This window comes from Triticum aestivum, chromosome 6D (genome assembly GCF_018294505.1).
Source record: "Triticum aestivum cultivar Chinese Spring chromosome 6D, IWGSC CS RefSeq v2.1, whole genome shotgun sequence".
Classification (NCBI taxonomy): domain Eukaryota; kingdom Viridiplantae; phylum Streptophyta; class Magnoliopsida; order Poales; family Poaceae; genus Triticum; species Triticum aestivum.
The window spans coordinates 38,481,779-38,502,700 of NC_057811.1; the positions used below are offsets into that span (position 1 = coordinate 38,481,779).

At 44.8% G+C, this 20,922-nt stretch overlaps 1 protein-coding gene across 1 annotated transcript; it reads left to right on the plus strand.

Moving 5' to 3' along the window:
• The first annotated feature begins 18,575 nt into the window (after positions 1-18,575).
• LOC123143344 (histone H4) lies at positions 18,576-19,155 on the plus strand. Its single transcript, XM_044562231.1, has one exon. It carries the CDS (start codon positions 18,651-18,653, stop codon positions 18,960-18,962), a length of 312 nt encoding a protein of 103 aa, XP_044418166.1. The 5' UTR covers positions 18,576-18,650; the 3' UTR covers positions 18,963-19,155.
• Positions 19,156-20,922: the final 1,767 nt, after the last annotated feature.

The window sequence follows — 20,922 nt, forward strand, 5'->3', positions numbered from 1 at the left end:
TTCTGCTCCTCGTTGGGTTCGACACTCTTACTTATCGAAAGGACTACGATAGATACCCTATACTTGTGGGTCATCAAGAGTCAAGGGCTTACTGATTTTGATAGACAAGAGTAGAAAGATCTTAGAGATAAATTAAATAGATTGCTTAAACAAGAGGAGTTGAAATGGTTGCAAAGATACAAAGACAAAGAAATCACAAATGGGGATGGTAACACTAGATACTGCCATGCTAATTAAGGTGAATGGTAGAAGAAGAAAGAATATGATTACTTCTCTAGAACAGGAAGAGGGGGTGATTGAAGGTGAAGATCAATTAATAGAGTATGTTACACTAGTAGAAAAAGGGTCAAATGTGAAGCACATTAGTGCCGGTTTGATTTTGAGCCGGCACTAATGTGTCCATTAGTGCCGGTTCCAACGGCTAGCCGGCCGCTCTCATTAGTCTCGGTTCGTGGCGAACCTTTAGCACCGGTTCGTGCCATGAACCGGTACTAAAATGAGTGGTGGCAGGATGTTGTCAATCTGGGGCCCCTCCAGCACCTTTAGTACCGGTTCGTGGCACGAACCGGTACTAAAGGTCGTCCTACATAAACCCTTCGTCCACCCGAGCTCGCTGTGTTCTTCCCCTTTCCCCTCTCCTCTCTGTTCTTCCCCTCTTCCTCTCGAGCTCATCACACATTTTGCCCAAAATTTGTCAAGATTTGAAGGCCCCCATCCATTCAAATGATCACAAAGGTTAGCAACTTTGTCCTTTCATCTCTCATTGCTAGATTAGCTCTTGCAATGCTTTATATAGTGATTAATTTGTGAGTTTAGTAATTTGGGAGGAATTATATGTGCTAGTATTTGATTTATATGCAATTTGAGGTCAAAAATAACACTTAGTTTGCATATGTAGGTGTGGTTTACTTAGTGCCTTCTAAATCTCCGTCGTAACCACCGTCGATCGCCCGCACCGTCCCGTCGCCGGCACCACCTTGTGGTGAGCCTCTTGTTCATGAATGTTTTATATAAAAAATTGATGTTGTGATTTGGATATATAGTTACTCGTATAATTATCTTACCCGTACGTTGTTTGTTATACATAGTGCCATGGTTTTGATATCCGTCCCCGTCGGCCCTCGTCCTTGCTATGATTCGGATGTGGTATATTCTCTTTTAAAACTAGTTATTGCATTTCGTGTTTATGACAAATTATGCCCATCAAGTTGACATAGATATTTTATCTAGGAGGTATGTGAACGGAAATTCCAACCGACCCTATTGTCGAGAGGTTAAATTTAGTTGAAAGAGAAAACGAGTATTTGAAAGAAAAATTGAAAAGAATTGAGGGGGAGAAGATGGAATTGGAGTTGCATGTTGTCGATGTCGTCGATGATCACAAGATCAAGATGGAGAAAATGCGCTTGAAGATTAGAAAGATTAGAAAATATGCCATTGATAGTGAGGCTTGGTATCATTATGCTGTTGGATCAAGTGTTACCTTAGTTGCGATCTTGATCGCATTTGTTGTTGCATTTAAATGCTTTAGCTAGAGAGTTATTTGTTTGTTGCATTTAAGTGTTGTATGAACTTGTATTAATTTGGTCTTTTCGGTGTTGTGTAATGAAGATGAGCCGACAATGGATGTACGATGACCGATGCTCTCTCGAGTTCATTAATGCCGTGCATACTTTTCTGCTTGTGACTGAGGCAAACAAGCGGGCGGATGGTTTTATGCCTTGTCCATGTGCTGGCTGTAAGAATGATCACAATTACTCTACGTCAAGAACCATTCACGTCCACCTGTTTGAGTCCGGTTTCATGCCCCACTATAATGTTTGGACCAAGCACGGAGAAAGAGGGGTTATGATGGAAGACAATGAAGAAGAAGAGGACGATGGCAGCTATCCTGGCCATGGGTTCCCTGAATACGATGATACAACAATGGGGGAAGAAGCTGAGCCGGCAATGCGGGAAGAAGCTGAGGAAGAGGCATCAGATGAGCCCGCTGATGATCTAGGTCGGGCCATTGCCGATGCAAAGAGAAACTACGCAACTGATTTGGAGAAGAAGAAGTTGCAGTGCATGTTAGAGGATCACAAGAAATTGTTGTACCCGAATTGCGAAGCTGACAAGAAAAAGTTGGGCACCACACTGGAATTGCTGCAATGGAAGGCAGAGAATGGTGTATCTGACAAGGGATTTGGAAAGTTGCTGGTAATGATAAAGAATATGCTTCCAAAGGACAACGAATTGCCCGAGAGTACGTACGAAGCAAAGAAAGTTGTCTGCCCTCTAGGGTTAGAGGTGCAAAAGATACATGCATGCCCTAATGACTGCATCCTCTACCGCGGTGAGTACGAGGATTTGAACGCTTGCCCGGTATGCGGTGCATTGCGCTATAAGATCAGCCGCGATGACCCTGGTGATGTTGAGGGCGAGCGCCCCAGGAAGAAGATTCCTGCCAAGGTGATGTGGTATGCTCCTATAATACCACGGTTGAAATGTTTGTTCCAAAACAAAGAGCATGCCAAGGCGATGCGATGGCACAGTGAAGACCGTAAGAAAGATGGAAAGTTGAGAGTACCCGCTGACGGGTCGCAGTGGAGAAAAATTGAGAGAAAGTACAGGAAGGAGTTTGCAGGTGATGCAAGGAATGTATGGTTTGGTCTAAGCGCAGATGGCATTAATCCTTTTGGGGAGCAGAGCAGCAACCATAGCACCTGGCCTGTGACTCTATGTTTGTATAACCTTCCTCCTTGGTTGTGCATGAAGCGGAAGTTCATTATGATGCCAGTGCTCATCCAAGGCCCTAAGCAACCCGGCAACGACATTGATGTGTACCTAAGGCCATTAGTTGAAGAACTCTTACAGCTGTGGCATGGAATAGGTGTACGTGCGTGGGATGAGCACGGACAGGAAGAATTTGACCTTTGTTGTTCGTGACCATCAATGATTGGTCTGCTCTCAGTAACCTGTCAGGACAGACAAACAAGGGATACCGCGCATGCACACACTGTTTGGATGATACCGACAGTATATATTTGGATAATTGTAGGAAGAATGTGTACCTGGGACATCGTCGATTTCTTCCGAGCAGGCATCCCGTAAGAAAGAAAGGCAAGCATTTCAAAGGTGAGGCGGATCACTGGACGAAGCCTCGTCACCGTACTAGTGCTGATGTACATGATATGGTCAAGGATTTGAAGGTAGTCTTTGGAAAGGGTCCTGGCGGACAACCTGTTCCGAATGACACTGACGGACGCGCACCCATGTGGAAGAAGAAATCTATATTTTGGGACCTGCCCTATTGGAAAGACTGAAGGAAATATGCCCTAGAGGCAATAATAAAGTATTATATATTTCCTTATATCATGATAAATGTTTATTATTCATGCTAGAATTGTATTAACCGGAAACATAATACATGTGTGAATACATAGACAAACAGAGTGTCACTAGTATGCCTCTACTTGACTAGCTCGTTAATCAAAGATGGTTATGTTTCCTAGCCATAGACATGAGTTGTCATTTGATTAACGGGATCACCTCATTAGGAGAATGACGTGATTGACTTGATCCATTCCGTTAGCTTAGCACTCGATCGTTTAGTATGTTGCTATTGCTTTCTTCATGACTTATACATGTTCCTATGACTATGAGATTATGCAACTCCCGTTTACCGGAGGAACACTTTGTGTGCTACCAGACGTCACAACGTAAATGGGTGATTATAAAGGTGCTCTACAGGTGTCTCCAAAGGTACTTGTTGGATTGGCGTATTTCGAGATTAGGATTTGTCACTCCGATTGTCGGAGAGGTATCTCTGGGCCCACTCGGTAATGCACATCACTATAAGCCTTGCAAGCATTGTGACTAATGAGTTAGTTGCGGGATGATGTATTATGGAACGAGTAAAGAGACTTGCCGGTAATGAGATTGACCTAGGTATCGAGATACCGACGATCGAATCTCGGGCAAGTAACATACCGATGACAAAGGGAACAACGTATGTTGTTATGCGGTTTGACCGATAAAGATCTTCGTAGAATATGTGGGAGCCAATATGAGCATCCAGGTTCCGCTATTGGTTATTGACCGGAGAGGTGTCTCGGTCATGTCTACATAGTTCTCGAACCCGTAGGGTCCGCACGCTTAACGTTACGATGACAGTTTTATTATGAGTTTATGTATGTTGATGTACCGAAGGAGTTCGGAGTCCTGGATGAGATCGGGGACATGACGAGGAGTCTCGAAATGGCCGAGACGTAAAGATCGATATATTGGACGACTATATTCGGACTTCGGAAAGGTTCCGAGTGATTCGGGTATTTTTCGGAGTACCGGAGAGTTACGGGAATTCGTATTGGGCCTTAATGGGCCATACGGGAAAGGAGAGAAAGGCCCCAAAGGGTGGCCGCACCCCTCCCCATGGGCTAGTCCGAATTGGACTAGGGAGGGGGGCGCCCCCTTCCTTCTTTCTCCTTCCCCCTTCCCTTCTCCTACTCCCACAAGGAAAGGAGGAGTCCTACTCCCGGTGGGAGTAGGACTCCCCCCTTGGGCGCGCCACCTCCCCTTGGCCGGCCCTCTCCTCCTTGCTCCTTTATATACGGGGGCAGGGGGCACCTCTGGACACACAATTGATATACGATATTTTAGCCATGTGCGGTGTCCCCCTCCACCATATTACACCTCGATAATACCGTTGCGGAGCTTAGGCGAAGCCCTGCGTCGGTGGAACATCATCATCGTCACCACGCCGTCGTGCTGACGAAACTCTCCCTCAACACTCGGCTGGATCGGAGTTCGAGGGACGTCATCGAGCTGAACGTGTGTAGAACTCGGAGGTGCCGTGCGTTCGGTACTTGATCGGTCGGATCGTGAAGACGTACGACTACATCAACCGTGTTGTGATAACGCTTCCGCTTTCGGTCTACGAGGGTACGTGGACAACACTCTCCCCTCTCATTGCTATGCATCACCATGATCTTGTGTGTGCGTAGGAATTTTTTTGAAATTACTACGTTCCCCAACAAAGACCTAGAGGTCCGCTCCGCAATCGACGTGATGCACGTGACGAAGAATCTTTGCGTGACCCTGCTTGGCTTCTTGGGCGTGTATGGGAAGACAAAAGATACACCTGAGGCACGGGAGGACCAGCAACGTATGCACGGAAAAGACGGCATACATCAGGGTCATGCTAGCTATGCTCTTACCAAAGAAGAGAAGGAAATCTTTTTTGAATGCCTGCTCAGTATTAAGGTACCGTCTGGCTTCTCGTCGAATATAAAGGGAATAATAAATATGGCAGAGAAAAAGTTCCAGAACCTAAAGTCTCATGACTGCCACGTGATTATGACACAACTGCTTCCGGTTGCATTGAGGGGGCTTCTACCGGAAAACGTTCGATTAGCCATTGTGAAGCTATGTGCATTCCTCAATGCAACCTCTCAGAAGGTAATCAATCCAGAAATCATACCAAGGTTAGAGAATGATTTGGTGCAATGTCTTGTCAGTTTCGAGCTGGTGTTCCCACCATCCTTCTTCAACATTATGACGCACGTCCTAGTTCACCTATGCGAAGAGATTAACGTTTTGGGTCATGTATTTCTACACAATATCTTCCCCTTTCAGAGGTTCATGGGAGTCTTAAAGAAATATGTTCATAACCATGCTAGGCCAGAAGGAAGCATCTCCAAGGGCCATGAAAATGAGGAGGTCACTGAGTTTTGTATTGACTTTATTCCTGACCTTAAGCTGATTGGTGTTCCTGAATCGCGGCATAAGGTCAGACTGGATGGAAAAGGCACGCTAGGAGGGGATCAAATGATATGTATGGACGGACATTCTCTCACTCAAGCACACTACACAGTTCTATAGAATTCTGCCTTGGTGGCTCCGTATATGGACGAACACAAGAATTTTCTACGCTCCAAACACCCGGAGCGGTCTGATGACTGGATTACACGTGAACAAACGAGGACTTTCGCCGGCTGGTTCCAGACACATACCATGCATGACGCCTCTATTGAAGATGACCTGTACTCACTGTCCCAGTTACCATCTTCGAATATAATGACTTTCAAAGGGTACGAGATAAATGGGAATACATTTTACACGATCGCCCAAGATAAGAAGAGCACCAACCAAAACAGTGGTGTCCGCTTTGTTGCAGCAACCAAGATGGGAAAGGAAACATATTATGGTTACATAGAGGACATATGGGAACTTGACTATGGACGTGGTTTGAAGGCCCTTTGTTTCGGTGCAAATGGGTCAATATGACACGAGGCGGGGTAACGGAAGACCCGCAATACGGAATGACAACAGTGGATCTCAACAATCTTGCGTATGCAGACGAACCATTCGTCCTAGCCAATGATGTGGCACAGGTTTTCTATGTGAAGGACATGTCTACCAAGCTGAGAAAACAAAAGATAAGGAAGCGAATGCATCATACGATGAGCCAAAGCGCCACATAGTTCTTTCTGGGAAGAGAAACATCGTGGGAGTGGATGACAAGACAGACATGTCCGAAGATTATGAAAAGTTTGATGCAATTGCTCCATTCACAGTGAATATTGACCCGAGCATCCAGTTAAATGATGAAGATTTTCCATGGTTACGGCGCAAAGGGACACACACAAAGAAAAAGTTTCACACCCAAAGATCTGGGATGTGATCGGCTTCACTATCATCACTTTCTTCAGTGTTTCACACCCAGGAGGGAATCTCTGTAATAGTTAGGGTAGTTATGTGTTTTGGCATTTGAAACGCGAAGAAATTTTATGTGCAAACAAATTCTTTCATGCATCTACTGATTTTTTTAGTTGAATGACCCTGAAATTGAAAAGCACTTCAAATGAACTCAGAAAAGGTTGAAAGTTGGCATGGTATCATAATTTCACCCACATAGCATGTGCAAAAAAGTAGAGAGGGTTACCCCAAAAACTGGATGCACTTCGTGTACAAAAATGGACAATCTCTTTCGAAGTATCAGAGTTTCGGACGAAAACTCATCTGTTACAAAGGCATTTCATTTTTTAAATAACCTAAGCATTACCAAATTGAATATAATGATAAAACACACTAATATTAAACATAAAAAAAGAATCACCGAAAAATCTATTTTCAAAGTTAAGTTATTCACAAACTAGTGATTCACACAAATTTCAAATAATTCAAAATTTAAACTATTCAAATTTGAAAACTACCGGCACTAACAGAAAGTTTTGTAATTTTTTGTACCTAAAGCAAAAATATTCACAAAGAAACTCTAAATACAGCAAAAAACAACTCAAAAATAAATAAAGCAAAAAAAATAAGAAAATAAAAAAGCCCGCCTACTGCGCCACAGCGGCCTGCATACGACTAGAAACCCAACGTGTTGTTGGGCGGGGATGCAGGCCCGCAAAGGCCGAGTAGGCCCACAGGGCAGCACGAAACAGGTAGGCCCAGTAGGACTGCTTTGGAGAGGAGCTCGAGAGAGCTACCGCACTGGGGCTTATAAACCAGTGCGGACGCCCCTCGGCTAGCGAGGTGGGACTAAACTTGCCGCACCGCACCTGCGCCAGCGCACCCCCTTTAGTACCGGGTCGTGGCTCCAACCGGTACTAAAGGGGGGGTCTTTAGTACCGGTTGGAGCCACCACCCGGTACAAAAGGGGGTGCGCTTCCCGCCGCTTTGCCTGGCCAAAACAGACCTTTAGTACCGGTTGGTGGCTCCAACCGGTACTAAAGGGTGGTTCTATATAAGGAAACACTTCAAAAAAATTAGTTTCTCATCCCTCCCTTTGCTTCTTCTCCTCTGCCCCGTCGCCGCCGCCCCTCGTCGCCGCCCCCGTCGCTGTCCCCGTCGCCGTCGCCGCCGCCCCTCGTCACCGCCCCGGCCGTCCCCGTCCCCGTCCCCGTTGTCCCCGTCGCCGCGCCCCGCCCCGTCGTCCCCGCCCGGCCCGTCCCCGTCCCCGTCGTCGCCGCCCCGTCCCCATCCCCGTCGTCACCGCCCGTCACCGTCCCCGTCACCGCCCCCCGTCGCCTTGCCTCGCCGGTGAGCTCCTGCCCCAGCCGCCATGTCCACACACACACACACATTGTTTTTTAGTTTTTTAGTTATAAATTTTAGTTATAGAATTTTTTCTATTTTTTAGTTATAGAAATATTAGAAATGTTAGTTATATAGAAATGTTATAAATTTTTCTGTTTTTTAGTTATAGAAATGTTAGCAATTTTCTATTTTTTGTTATAGAAATGTTAGTTATATAGAAATGTTAGAAATTTTAGAATTAGTTTTAGCTAGACGAATTAGATTAATGTCAAATTGTTAGACGATGATCGATGTTTTTTTTAGTTTCTTATAATTTTAGTTATAGAAAAATTTAGAATTTGCATATCGAATTTTAGTTATCACAATCCAATCATTTAAAAAATGTTACTTTTTGCGGGCATATAGTATTTGTTCTCGACGATGCCCGGCCCGCATCCTCGCCGCCGACCCGTTCACGACGACGTCCGGCTGACCCATGTCCGGGACTGGGCTCCGCCGGGCTGGCACTGGGAGGTGCTACCTGCAGGGGCGCGCCGCTTGATGAGGAACCCGGCCTCTGGTCCCGTCGTCGACCCTGATCTCCTTTGGTGGCGTTCGCATGGGCCACATTCGATGCAGAGGGAGCCGGCCCCGTCGGAGGTGGTGCGTCGCCGTGTCAGGGAGGAGGACGAGCACGTCCATCGCTACATGGCTGCTATGGACGTCAGGTTCTCCAATACCTGGCAGGTTCTTTGGGCAGATGACCAGAGATATGATCCTGTGATGGTTCCTTCTCTTTGGGTGTCCACCGCCCGCGCCCCAGGAACCGCGAGTGGCCTAGATTCTTCTGTAGTATTCGATCTTTATTAGCTACCTAGCCAGTGATGTATTCGATATATAATATTCGAGACGATGTATTTGAGATTATATATATTATTAGAGATGATGTACTCGAGATTATATATTATTCGAGACGATGTATTCGAGATTATATATTATTCGAGATGATGCATATTATGTACTATATGATTCAGTTTTTCCTTATTGATTGCATCCATGCATTGTAATTTGAATACTAAATTGTTTTATATTTCTTCTGGATTAGTTAAATAAAAGCTATGGCGGACAATACCGGCAGAGAGGGAGAAGAGGCCCTATTCGAGATCATATGCAGCCCTCGTAGGCCAGATGATCTGAATGAAGCAGATGACGGCTCCCAATATTTGAACAATACCGGGGAGGGTGATGATAAGATATTCGATCTCGACGACCGAGCTGATGAAGTCAAGAACTATGATTATGATTATGATTATGATGATGCAGACAATGTTGATCTTGAAATAACAAAGACTACCGGCGAGGTATATTTATATAAGCAGGCATCTGGTGATCATCACATGTTTTTTTATTTGAAGATATATTAATGAATCGATCTTTCTTCTTTCAGCCCTCCGGATCGAGCAAATCTGCTTCTACAGACAGCAGGACAAAGCGAGGCCCGGGCAAAAAGTTGAAGGAGGGTGTAAAGTACAACATCGATTCCATCAAAGTTAATGGCGAACCCCTCATGCCTAAGAACATTGCGAACAAGTTCGTTCGTCAGTGCGGAGTTCTTGTGAAGGACCAACTCCCGATCTCCATTCAAGAATGGAAAGAGCCAAAAACTAAATGTCCAGATGTTACTTGGGTAGACGACAGAGCAAAAGAAAAGCTTTGGGAATCTCCGATGGAACATTTCACCCTACCAGATCATTTCACTGATGCAGATGTGCAGAAAGTCAAGGACGCTGCTCTTAGGAAGATGGCAATTGCATTCAACACCCACAAGAAAGCTGTATGGGCCAACTACGTCGCTACAGAAAGGAAGACTCCAGAATTCAAGGGAACACTGGAGAAGCAAAGAGAACACTGCCTGCTTTCGTGAAATTCAAGGAATCGGAATTATCTAAGGAACGGTCGAGAAAAAACAAGGCCAATGCCGCAAAAAAGACGCAGTTCCATAGGCTGGGGCCAGGTGGCTATGCGGTGGCAATGCCTAAGTGGGATAAGTCTGAGCAAGAGATGGTGGATGCAGGGGTCACTCCAGTTACTAGGAGCTGGCCCCCCAGGTGCAGAACTTGGTTCTATGCGCATGGGGGGCGTTGGACCTGAAGACAGGCCTGGTTTCGAAGAAGGCAAGTCTAAAAGGAGCCGAACAAAAGTTACTTGACGCAATAGAAGATGCTCGAAAGGGGGTGTTCACGCCCAACAGAGAGAACGACGAGCTTACGCGCGCTCTGGGAAATCCTGAACACCCGGGAAGAACACGAGGCAAGGGCGTTATTCCCTGGTATGAGGGCTTTTCGGAATGGAACGACGACTACAGGTGCCGTGCAAGAAAGAAGATGGAGGAGCAGAAGAAGAGGAAGCTGGAGGAGGAGCAGAGGAAGCAGGAAGCATAACGCCTTCAAGGCCTAGAAGCAAGGCACGGGGACTTGGCACTCAAATTCCAGCGGCAGCAGCAGCAGATCGATTCACTTAGCCAGGAAAGGGGGTCTCAGCAGCGGCAGCAGCTAGCGGATGATCCAGCATTGTGAAGGGTAACGCAGCAGAAAACAAAAAATTTCTGACCTACGCACCAGCCCAGGACCACTATGGAGACTGCATACAAGGTTTGATCTTTTTCGTTACCGACTCGTAGCGCAGCGGGAAGTAGAGTCGATGACGATCGGCGGTGTAGATCCCTGCAGCTAGGATTTACAACCTCCCAACCGCGAGGATGTATACCCTCATCTGCTTCTCAGACAGCCCTCCGGGAGACGGTCGAACAGCCCCCCGGACGGTGTCGCGGACAGCCCTTCGGGAGGACCTTCGAAACTCGAACGTTCACTCGGACAGCCCTTCGGGAGGACCTTCGAAACTCGAACGGTCACACGGACAGACCTTCGGGAGGCACTCACGAACTAAGACCGAAACTACGATCTCTCTACAGAGTTGCACACATACGATGTCATCTATCCGGCAGGGCTTCGCCGTCCAGAACTAGTTCCTGCCGGAACCTAGACAGCCTTACGGCTCTACGAAACTCTTTTCGTGGGAGGGAGAGAAGAAGCCAGATAATGCATGGCATGTGTATGAGAGCAAGGGATGAGTGTGGAGGGCTGCCCCTCCACCTCTATTTATAGGAAATCCCAAGGGGGTAGGGTAGTTTCACAAAAAACCCAAAATGCACATGAATGAAGTCCTTCCACAAGGACCTAGGAGTGAAACCAAGGAACAAGAGGGTCCCCAAGGGGGGATACCCCATGTGGCCGGCCACACCCCCATGAGGGGCCCAAAAAATGGCTCCTATCCATCCATGTCATCCCCAAGATCTTTTGGAGCAAAGCCCCAAAAGGTGGCTTTCCATAAAGTAACCATAAAGCTGATTTTCACTATTCACGACGACATTTTTCAGCGTCTGATCGAACTGAAAATATTTATGTGGGCTAAGAACATTTCCAGTACCCACTAAAATGATTTTCAACGCATTCCGAAACAATTCCGGTTTTAGTGATTTTCATCTGCGAAACGCATCTGAAGTGGCTCCGGCAGCTCCGGAACATTTCCGGTTTTTATCTCAGAAAATTCCAAAAAGCTTCCAGAATGATTCTGGCATCCTCCAAGAATTATCAGGCATGTGCCGAAACCAATTTGACTTAATGGTGTATCCCGAAACAACTTTTCGGTATCATCGAAACTTATCCGATGACCTCTCTTTGCGGTACGATTCCGCTGTCCGAAACTTTTCGGTGTCCGAAACTTTTTCGGTGATTTTCTCTAAGACTCCCTGTCTAGTATTCAGCAGATAGATGACCCTTAAGCGTGTGACCCTATAGGTTCGGTGAAGTATAGACATGACCCGGAACCCCTTCCGATCAATGATCAACATCGGAGCCGTGGACACCCATATTGACCCCTATACCCACATGAATAAATATTCGAGTGAACCTCCAGTTGCCGTGTGCTATTCCTGTTGCTTCGCGATATGTTACAAATACCCGAGGTGAGACATGTTGGCATTCCCGTGGATCAACAACTTGTCCACTATGCTAGTTACCTCGTTACCGGTATTCTTCTCTTTTCTCGTTATCGTGTTCCGGCATCCCCGTGATCAAATCACAAAGTGCCTGGCCAGACGATGATGGATACCGTAACACCGAGAGGGCCCAGAGATATCTCTCCATCGTCGGAGGAGCAAATCCCAATCTTGAGCTATCAAGTTACTTGACACACTTTTCCATGAACCCGTAAGCCGCCGTAATAGCCACCCATTTACGGATGACGTTTAACAAACTCCAAAGTTCATGAAGCAAGCATGAAGAAACTCGATACTCTCATGGTCTAAGGAATCATGCAAACGTTAACCATCTCTGTGTTATGTACCAATAAACTTGTGACGAATGAATCTCATAGCATAACATCAATCCGGGTCGATTCAACACAAATGTTCTCTTAACATTGTGCCCTCAAAGTTGCTGGCATAGACATGCCCATGACCAGGAAAACAGAATCATCATGCAACACTTAGCTAGTCTTAGAGGCCAGACTAGGAATACTTCTTACCGTTTATTATTCCACACGTGCATATGAGTCTTCCTCCGAGCCTCGTGGATATTGCAGACTCGAGAATCATTGCAGTTATAGCATGGAACATAAACATAATTATGAACTCGGAGATAAATAATATCATTTATTATTGCCTCTAGGGCATATCTCCTACACATTGGATAGCACCGTCCCATCCATGCCGAGAAGCAGCGTTGGTTCCGCCCCGGGCGATGCACTGCTGGATAGATACCCTGTGGATGACATCATAGAGAACACTAACTGTGAGCTACACTTCAAAATGAAGAACATATCCATGAAGGTGGCGGACGTCGTTGCTTTTACAAATCCCCCAGAAGCAACCTTCCATTGCAACCCGATTCCAGCGGGCTATGCTCGTGTCTTGGTTGATGAGGTGGTGGACCAATATTCAGGGCTAGAGCTTGACATTCCTGGAGGTGACGACGAGAACACACTGGAAGAGGCCATACATCGTATCATCCTATGGAGAAAGGATTGCATCATCTTTCGAAGGCCACCGACACCGCGTCAGCCGACTCCTCCTCAAAGTCCGCCACCGTGTTAGCAGACTCCCGCTCCTCCAAGTCCACGAACACGTGAGCCGACTCCTCCTCGAAGTCCGCCACCGTGTCAGCACACTCCCGCTCCTCCAAGTCCACCAATGCGTGAGCAGACTCCTGCTCGAACTCAGCCACGTCAGCCGTCTCCGCCGCCTCAGCAATCGCAGAAGAGAGCCGCCGCAACTATGGTGCGTAGCGGTACGAGTCGAGGTAGTACAGGAGGTACAGGCGGAGGCAAGCGGTATAAATATGGTCCAAGCCTCGCTCCACTTCCCCAGAGGCCTTACGACATGACCGAGGAGCAAAACACAGCCATAGTGCAGGCCCAACTGGACGCCCATTTTGGACCGAAACCGGCACCGCCGCCAAGGGAGAAAGTGCCTGAGGAAAAGATTGACCACTTCATTCGTATGGCTAGACCACCAGCTCCCAAGCCTGTTGACTCAAACTATGAGCGCCAAATCAGGAAGGCACATCGAGCACGACTACAAAAGGAAGCGAGCTCGAGCTCGAGCCAACAAGCAGCTGGCAAAAAATGCGGGAAAACCGTTCCCCAGCTGAGAGAACAGGCGGCGCAATCGATCCCCCCGCTTGTTGTGCCAACAACACATGAGAGTATGCGCGCCCTATATTATTGTGGGCAAACCGTTCCCCAGCTGGACAATCTGGTAATAACCGAGGAGCATATAAGCCAGGCTAAAATGCTCGGTATCAGCGTTGGACAACTCCTCGAGATCGTGCCCATGTCTCCGCTTAGAGAGGAGGAAATAAAACGGAAATATGTCCGCGGTCAACCTTCGGTCGAGCCCGAGCAGGTCAAGAACCTCCCAACGAGAATGTATGAACTGCATCAATGGTACATGAACATTACCAAGATTTCCAATCGAGAGTCCCTCATGGTGAATGTCAAGGAGGAGCATTACTTCCATGATAAAGCTCTGTCTGTTGAGTATACAGAACTGTTTCAATTATTCAATCAAGACGCACTCAACAAATCTATCGTCAGTTGCTATTGTCTGTAAGTGATTTCTTTCTGTAATTTAAGTCTCAAGCTAGTTGTAGTGATCATTTTGATCAATCATTACCTGTAATTATCCTCACTATATTCTTTTCTGTGGTATTATGCAGGATAAAGATGTATGAAATGAAAAAATCTGGACGCTATGGCATTGGATCCATTGACCCAAATACCGTTAATGAACACACATGGAAAATTCCAAGTTGTCGAGCAAGTTTAGAGGAAAGCATGCTAGAGTTCTTCAAGCGCCACAATACCAATGAAGATATACTACTTCCTTACAACTTCCTGTAAGTCACACTGTCTTGTACTACAAATTCTGTTTTTGCTTACTAGCTAGCTAGATGTTAATAATTAAGTGTATAGGGTTTAGGGTAGTTGATTAGTGTTGTGCACATGCCCGCTTAATTAAGACATGCAAACGTGTGTGCATGCAGTTACCACTGGATCTTGTTAGTCATTAAAGTTGATGAAGGAATAGTTGAAGTACTGGACTCACTACTTAAGGAAGAAAGTGACTTCGCCATCTTGAAGGGGATAGTCGACAGGTAATTTCAATCATTATTAACTATATCTCGGCCTATTTAATTAGTTCGTCATTTCCTGATATCAACTATTTAATAACCCCTTTATTCATTTTCTTTGCTGGCGGGCAGGGCTTGGGCAAAGTTCATCAAGGTGACTCCAGGCAACTGGAAAAAAAGCTGTATTGGTGGCGACCCAAGGTAAGTAATTAAGTAGTACTAGCTAGCTAGCTATCATCCCTTTAATTCTTGTTTCAATACCATTAATTAATTATCATGCTTGATTAATTATTATCTGATTAAATTCTATTCTCGTAAAGGCCCTGAAGCAGGCGCCGGGGACTGAAGTATGTGCATACTACGTTTGCGAGAACATTCGCATGATGGCGTCCAAAAGGAGCAGATCTGATAGACATCAATGGTACGTTTGCCAGAACACTATTCACAAATCTTACATGATTGTCCAGATCTAGTCACACAACTAATACACATGCATATTGATCTCCTTCTTAACAGTTCAAATACGTGCGGGACCAGCTCCTACCAACAGAGCGCATACGAACACTTCAAAGAGGAAAATAGCGGGATTTTTGCTCGACCAGGTCATAGATCCCAAAGGAGAATACTATTACCCGCTACCGCCCCCATGAACCACTTGTCATCATGCTCCGAAGGCACCAAGGCAACATGTAGGAGAAATTGTATATATATACATGTGTACGTGTGAATAATTAATGGTGGTTGTTCGATGATATATATATATAAACCGGCACTAAAGGCCCTTACGAACCGGCGCTAAAGCGCGATTCTGCACTAGTGTTACTAAATTTTACAAAGATTTTTTTGGACATCCTGAAGTCACTAATGTCTCTTTGGATGATCAAAACTTATAGAAAATATCTAAAGATGAGAGAGAGAAACTCATAGCACCTTTTTCTTTGATGGAAATTAAAGAAGTAGTGTTTGGAATGAAAAGGAATAAGAGCCCAGGACCTGATGGCTTCCTTGCTGACTTCTATCAGGATTTTTGGGACTTGGTGAAGTGGGATTTAAAAGATTTAGTTGACAAATTTATTTGTGGGGATATACATATTTCTAGACACAATTATGGAATTATCACACTGGTGCCTAAAACAATTGATGCTAAACAAATACAGAAATTTAGACCCATTTGTCTTTTAAATGTCAGTTTCAAAATTATTACTAAACTACTCATGACCAGGTAAAGTGTGTGTGTCTCCCCAATCATATCTGCAACTTAGACAACATTTATAAAAAGGAGATATATAATGGAAAGAGTGGTGATTTTGCATGAAGCTCTAAATACTATACATGTACAAAAACAAGATGCCTTAATTTTCAAGGTTGACTTTGTGAAAGCATCTGACAAGATTAAATGGTCGTTTGTAATTAAAATGTTGCAAATGAAAGGGTTCCCAGATAAGTGGTGTGATTGGGTTATGAAAACTATGAGATGGGGGCATGTGGGGATTAGAGTTAATGATAGAATTGGCCCATACTTTAAAACTTTTGAAGCACCGAGGCAGGGTGACGCAATGTCCCCTATACTCTTTGACCTACCTGCTGATGCTTTGGCTATTATTCTAAAACAGGCATGAGAAAATGATATAGTAAGGGGTGCGCTTGGGAGAAATGATAATAAAGGAGTCAACATGTTGCAATATGCTGATGATACTATTTTTTTACTACAGGATGATGTGGGAAGTGCAAAAAACTTAAAATTCATTTTGTGTGCATTTGAACAAATGTCTGGGCTGAAAATCAGCTTTCATAAAAGTGAATTGCTCCTATTTGGTAAAGCTAATGATAGAAAAGAAATATATCAGAAAATTTTTACATGTAAAATGGGAGATCTTACCATGGAATATTTGGGATTACCTGTGTCTAATGTTAAGGTTAGAAACAAACACTGGATGGGGTGGTTGAAAAAAATTGAGACTAGATGTAGATGTTGGAAAGGCAGGCTGCTAGGATCTATAGCTAGAAGAATTTCTCTAGTTTAGGCTTGCTTGACCAACATGCCCCTATTTATGATATCCTTTTATCCCTTGCCAGTAGGTGTAAGGAAAAAGGTTGACTTCTATAGAGCAAGACTAGTTTGGCAAGAAGGTGAAGACGAAAAAATATCATTTGGTTAAGTGGAAAGAATGTTGTCTCCCTAAGGATTGTGGGGGATTGGGGATTCTAAATTTGGAAATTATGAATATAGCTCTACTAGTGAAATGGTTCTGGAAAATGGAACAAGATGAGGGTTTGTGGCAAAAGGTGTTGTTTGACAAATATGTTCCTGATTGAAGAAAAGACAGGGAGATTCCCAATTCTGGGGGAGCTTGTTGAAAGTAAAAGAGATCTTTTATAAGTTTGCTAGGAAGAAATTGGGAGATGGAAAAGGAACTAGATTCTGGGAGGATATATGCGTAGATGACCATGCTTTAAAAGATGATTATCCTAGGCTATACAGCCTCTGGTTTGATCATAATATTACTGTGGATGAGGCTATCTGTAAAGGGTGGCAGGGTTTTAGATTTAGGAGAACCTTACATGAAGATACTCTAGAGCCGTGGAACAATTTAAAAAGAAGATGTGAAGAAGTTGAAATGGGGAGGGGTAGAGATAGAGTTGAATGGACTCTCACCGCTGATAAAAAAACTCTTTGTTAAAACCTTGTATAGGAAACTAGTAGCTGAAAACTGCAATTATCCACAGTTCTTTTTAGAAAGTGAAAGTTTCTGCAAAAATTAAAGTGTCTCTTTGGCTAATGAACAAAAAAAGCATTTTAACTAAAGATTCTTTGAGTAGAAAAGGATGGAAATGATCTAAAGATTGTGTGTTCTGTGGTAAGGAAGAGCAAATAGATCATTTATTTTTTACTTGTTCAGCTACATCTTTAATGTGGAGTCTGTTGAAATGCACTTTTGGTCTTAGAACCATCCCCACCTTGGTTGATGACTGCTTTGGAGGGTGGCTCAAAACCTTTAGAAAAGTAGAACGAAAATTAGTTCTGGTGGGTTTATCAGCTATGTTTTGGGCAATTTGGAAGAGTCGTAATGTTGTCATTTTTTAGCATAAAATCTATAAGGATCCTATGACATAGATACAAATGATGACATATTGGATCATGGCGTGGTCTATTTTGTAGATAAAGGACCGAAACAAAAAGGAACTGGAGCTGGGATCAAAGTTGCTCGAACGAGTAGCAAGTGAAGTTTACAGGTCTGCGCAGGGGTGGAGGTATAACGTGCCGCGACTAGAAGACTGATGGATATGCGTGGTGGCATCCTCCACTTCAAAGCAGTGGCAGACTTGCAAAGAACTTTGCTTTGTGCTTTTGCTCTGGATGTCTCTATCTTAATATCTGTAATAGACCTGCTCTTAGTTTGTGTGTCGTTGTAGCATGACTGTGGTTCTTATTGCGGGTGACATTTTTCCTAGTTGGGTTTTGCGCTTGCTAGCTATGATGCGTTGCGCAAGGTAGTTCTAGTAGCTTTTGGGCCTTCTATCTTTGTAAGTGAACTGGTATTCGTAGTTTGCTGTTGGTTTCCCTGAATGGAAATTGGAGGGGGAAACCCTTCTTTGATAATAAAAAAAAAAGGTATGATCGTGTTACATGTAATTTCATCCGTTGTTGCTGTACTCAAGTTTCGAACGGAGGACGGACGAACGAACGCACGAAGGGCTCGCTTGGAACCGGTAAAATCCAAAATCTGAGCTGCCGCCCGCCTGAACGGAGAACGAAATTTGAGAGCCACGTCACCGATCCGCGCCATCTCTCTCCCGGATCGCCATCCCGCCCGTCCAATCCCGTGCTGATCCAACGGCAGGCTGCACACTCCTCCCTTGTTAAATCCCCCTTCGCTTCCCCCCAATCCTCCCACCAGCCGCCGCCACCACCGCTCCTCCTCCATTTCCATCTCAGTCAGCTCCAAGCCGTCAGCCATGTCCGGCCGCGGCAAGGGAGGGAAGGGCCTCGGCAAGGGCGGCGCCAAGCGCCACCGTAAGGTGCTCCGCGACAACATCCAGGGCATCACCAAGCCGGCCATCCGGCGTCTGGCGCGGCGGGGCGGCGTGAAGCGCATCTCGGGGCTCATCTACGAGGAGACCCGCGGCGTGCTCAAGATCTTCCTGGAGAACGTCATCCGCGACGCCGTCACCTACACCGAGCACGCCCGCCGCAAGACCGTCACCGCCATGGACGTTGTCTACGCGCTCAAGCGACAGGGACGCACTCTCTACGGTTTCGGCGGCTAGGCCTGCGCCCGCTGCTGCTCCATCGAGTCGACTCTGCTGGATGCTGCTGTTCCTCTGCTATGGTTTCGTTTCTGAGTGCGTGTCCTGCTGTTCCATAGGTCTGTGTAGTTAGTAGAAGGCGATGGATCTGAATGTACTGGAGTTGTTGGTTCTTGCAAGAAATGAATCTGAATGAAATGGAAGTTGTACTTCATCTCTCGATATGATTGTACCTCCTGGCTTGTTCCTGTACATTCTAAAATTTCTCAGCAAGAACGTCGCTGATGACTCTTTCAGTAATTTTCGTTATGATTTTTTGCTGAATGGGCTCCAAAATTTCCGCCTCACAAAATTCATACCACGCGGTATACTATTACAGTTATTTTTTGGTTATGCAGTGTAGCCTGACCAACCCCCCCTTTCGAGGTTGGTGGTGACGGATTGTGCTTGTTTGAACATACTGCCTTATATTGCAACTCACAAGCGCTTGCTCAAGTTCATGAGAAATATGTGCCACTGTCTATCTGAAGAGGAGTTGCAATCTGCTGCTGTCTACTAGTAGATCCTACTAGATGCTATCTCTGATGCCTTGATGTGTCACGATTCTGTTCTGTAATACTTTCACTACTTTTCGGGCGTCGGAACGCTATACTCAGTGTCTGATCATGATCTTCACAATTAAAATGGAGCCGGGAGTGATCCTCCCGATAGCCACAACTTTAGGTTATGCAGAAACGTTCTCTGAATTTAAGTGTATTTTCATCATTCATACTAATCTGTGTTATAAAACTCTGCCAATGGCAGAATTTTAGTTCAGTCAAATGGTTACAGAATTGCCCGTTGCTCAACATAGAAGCTGGCTAACTTACTGACATGGGAAGAAAAATAATAATATCCTACAATCATTTTGTGCTAGCACTTTGTCAGCTGCTATTTTGCTACGGGGACATGTTTTTCTCCTGTTTTCTCCTTTTTGATGACGAGTGCACACGCCTTTCATGAGTTGGCTAACATTTGAATTTCAATCCTTTCATGCGTTATCTTAACAAATGAACTTTTTCATTTCCCCACAAAGGAAAAACAACAACATATATTTGATCGAGGCAAGGATTGGCTCAATTAAAGTGAAACTAACATTGTTTTGGATATGGCTCTAGCCGCTCTACTCCTTTCGGTCCTTTTTACTCTGCATATAAGAATTGTCTGAAGTCAAACTTCATAAAGTTTGACCATATTTATATGAAAAAAAATATCAACATCTACCATGCTAAAGCTATACAATACGAAAATTGAAGTCATGACACATCTACTGATATTGATTTCATATTGTGAATGTTGGTATTTTTTTTCTATAAAGTTGGTCAAACTTTACAAGGCTTGATTTTTGGTATTTTATAGGCAATTGTTTGGGTGCGATTTGGGGGCTTTACCTTTCACTTACTTAGGAATACCAATCCACCATCGTAAGCTGACAAACAGAGAATGAAAGTGCATCGAAGACCGATTTGAAAAGAAACTGAGCTGCTGGAAGGGCAAGCTCATGTCATATGGAGGCCGATTAATTCTGATAAATTCGGTTCTCACGAGTATGCCTATGTTTCTTTTGTCGTTCTTTGAAGTCCCAGTTGGAGTTAGGAAACGACTGGACTTTTATCGCTCACGATTCTTTTGGCAGGGTGATGAACTAAAAAGAAAATACCGTTTAGCCAAATGGGATATCATTTGTAGACCGAAAGACCAAGGGGGTCTTGGTACTGAGAATCTTGAAGTTAAGAACAGATGTCTTCTCAGCAAGTGGCTGTGGAAGTTATCTAGTGGGACTGATGCCACTTGGGCGCAAATTCTCTGTAGCAAGTATCTTCAAACCAAAACTTTGTCTCAGGTGATAGTAAGGCCGACTGACTCTCCTTTTTTGGAAAGGGCTTATGAAAGTCAAACTATCCCTGTTTAATAGAACATAGTTTATTGTTGGTAACGGTGC

Bases quoted from the DNA above. Each gene is read 5' to 3' on its own strand.
- LOC123143344 (XM_044562231.1), top strand. From the start codon at position 18,651: ATGTCCGGCCGCGGCAAGGGAGGGAAGGGCCTCGGCAAGGGCGGCGCC.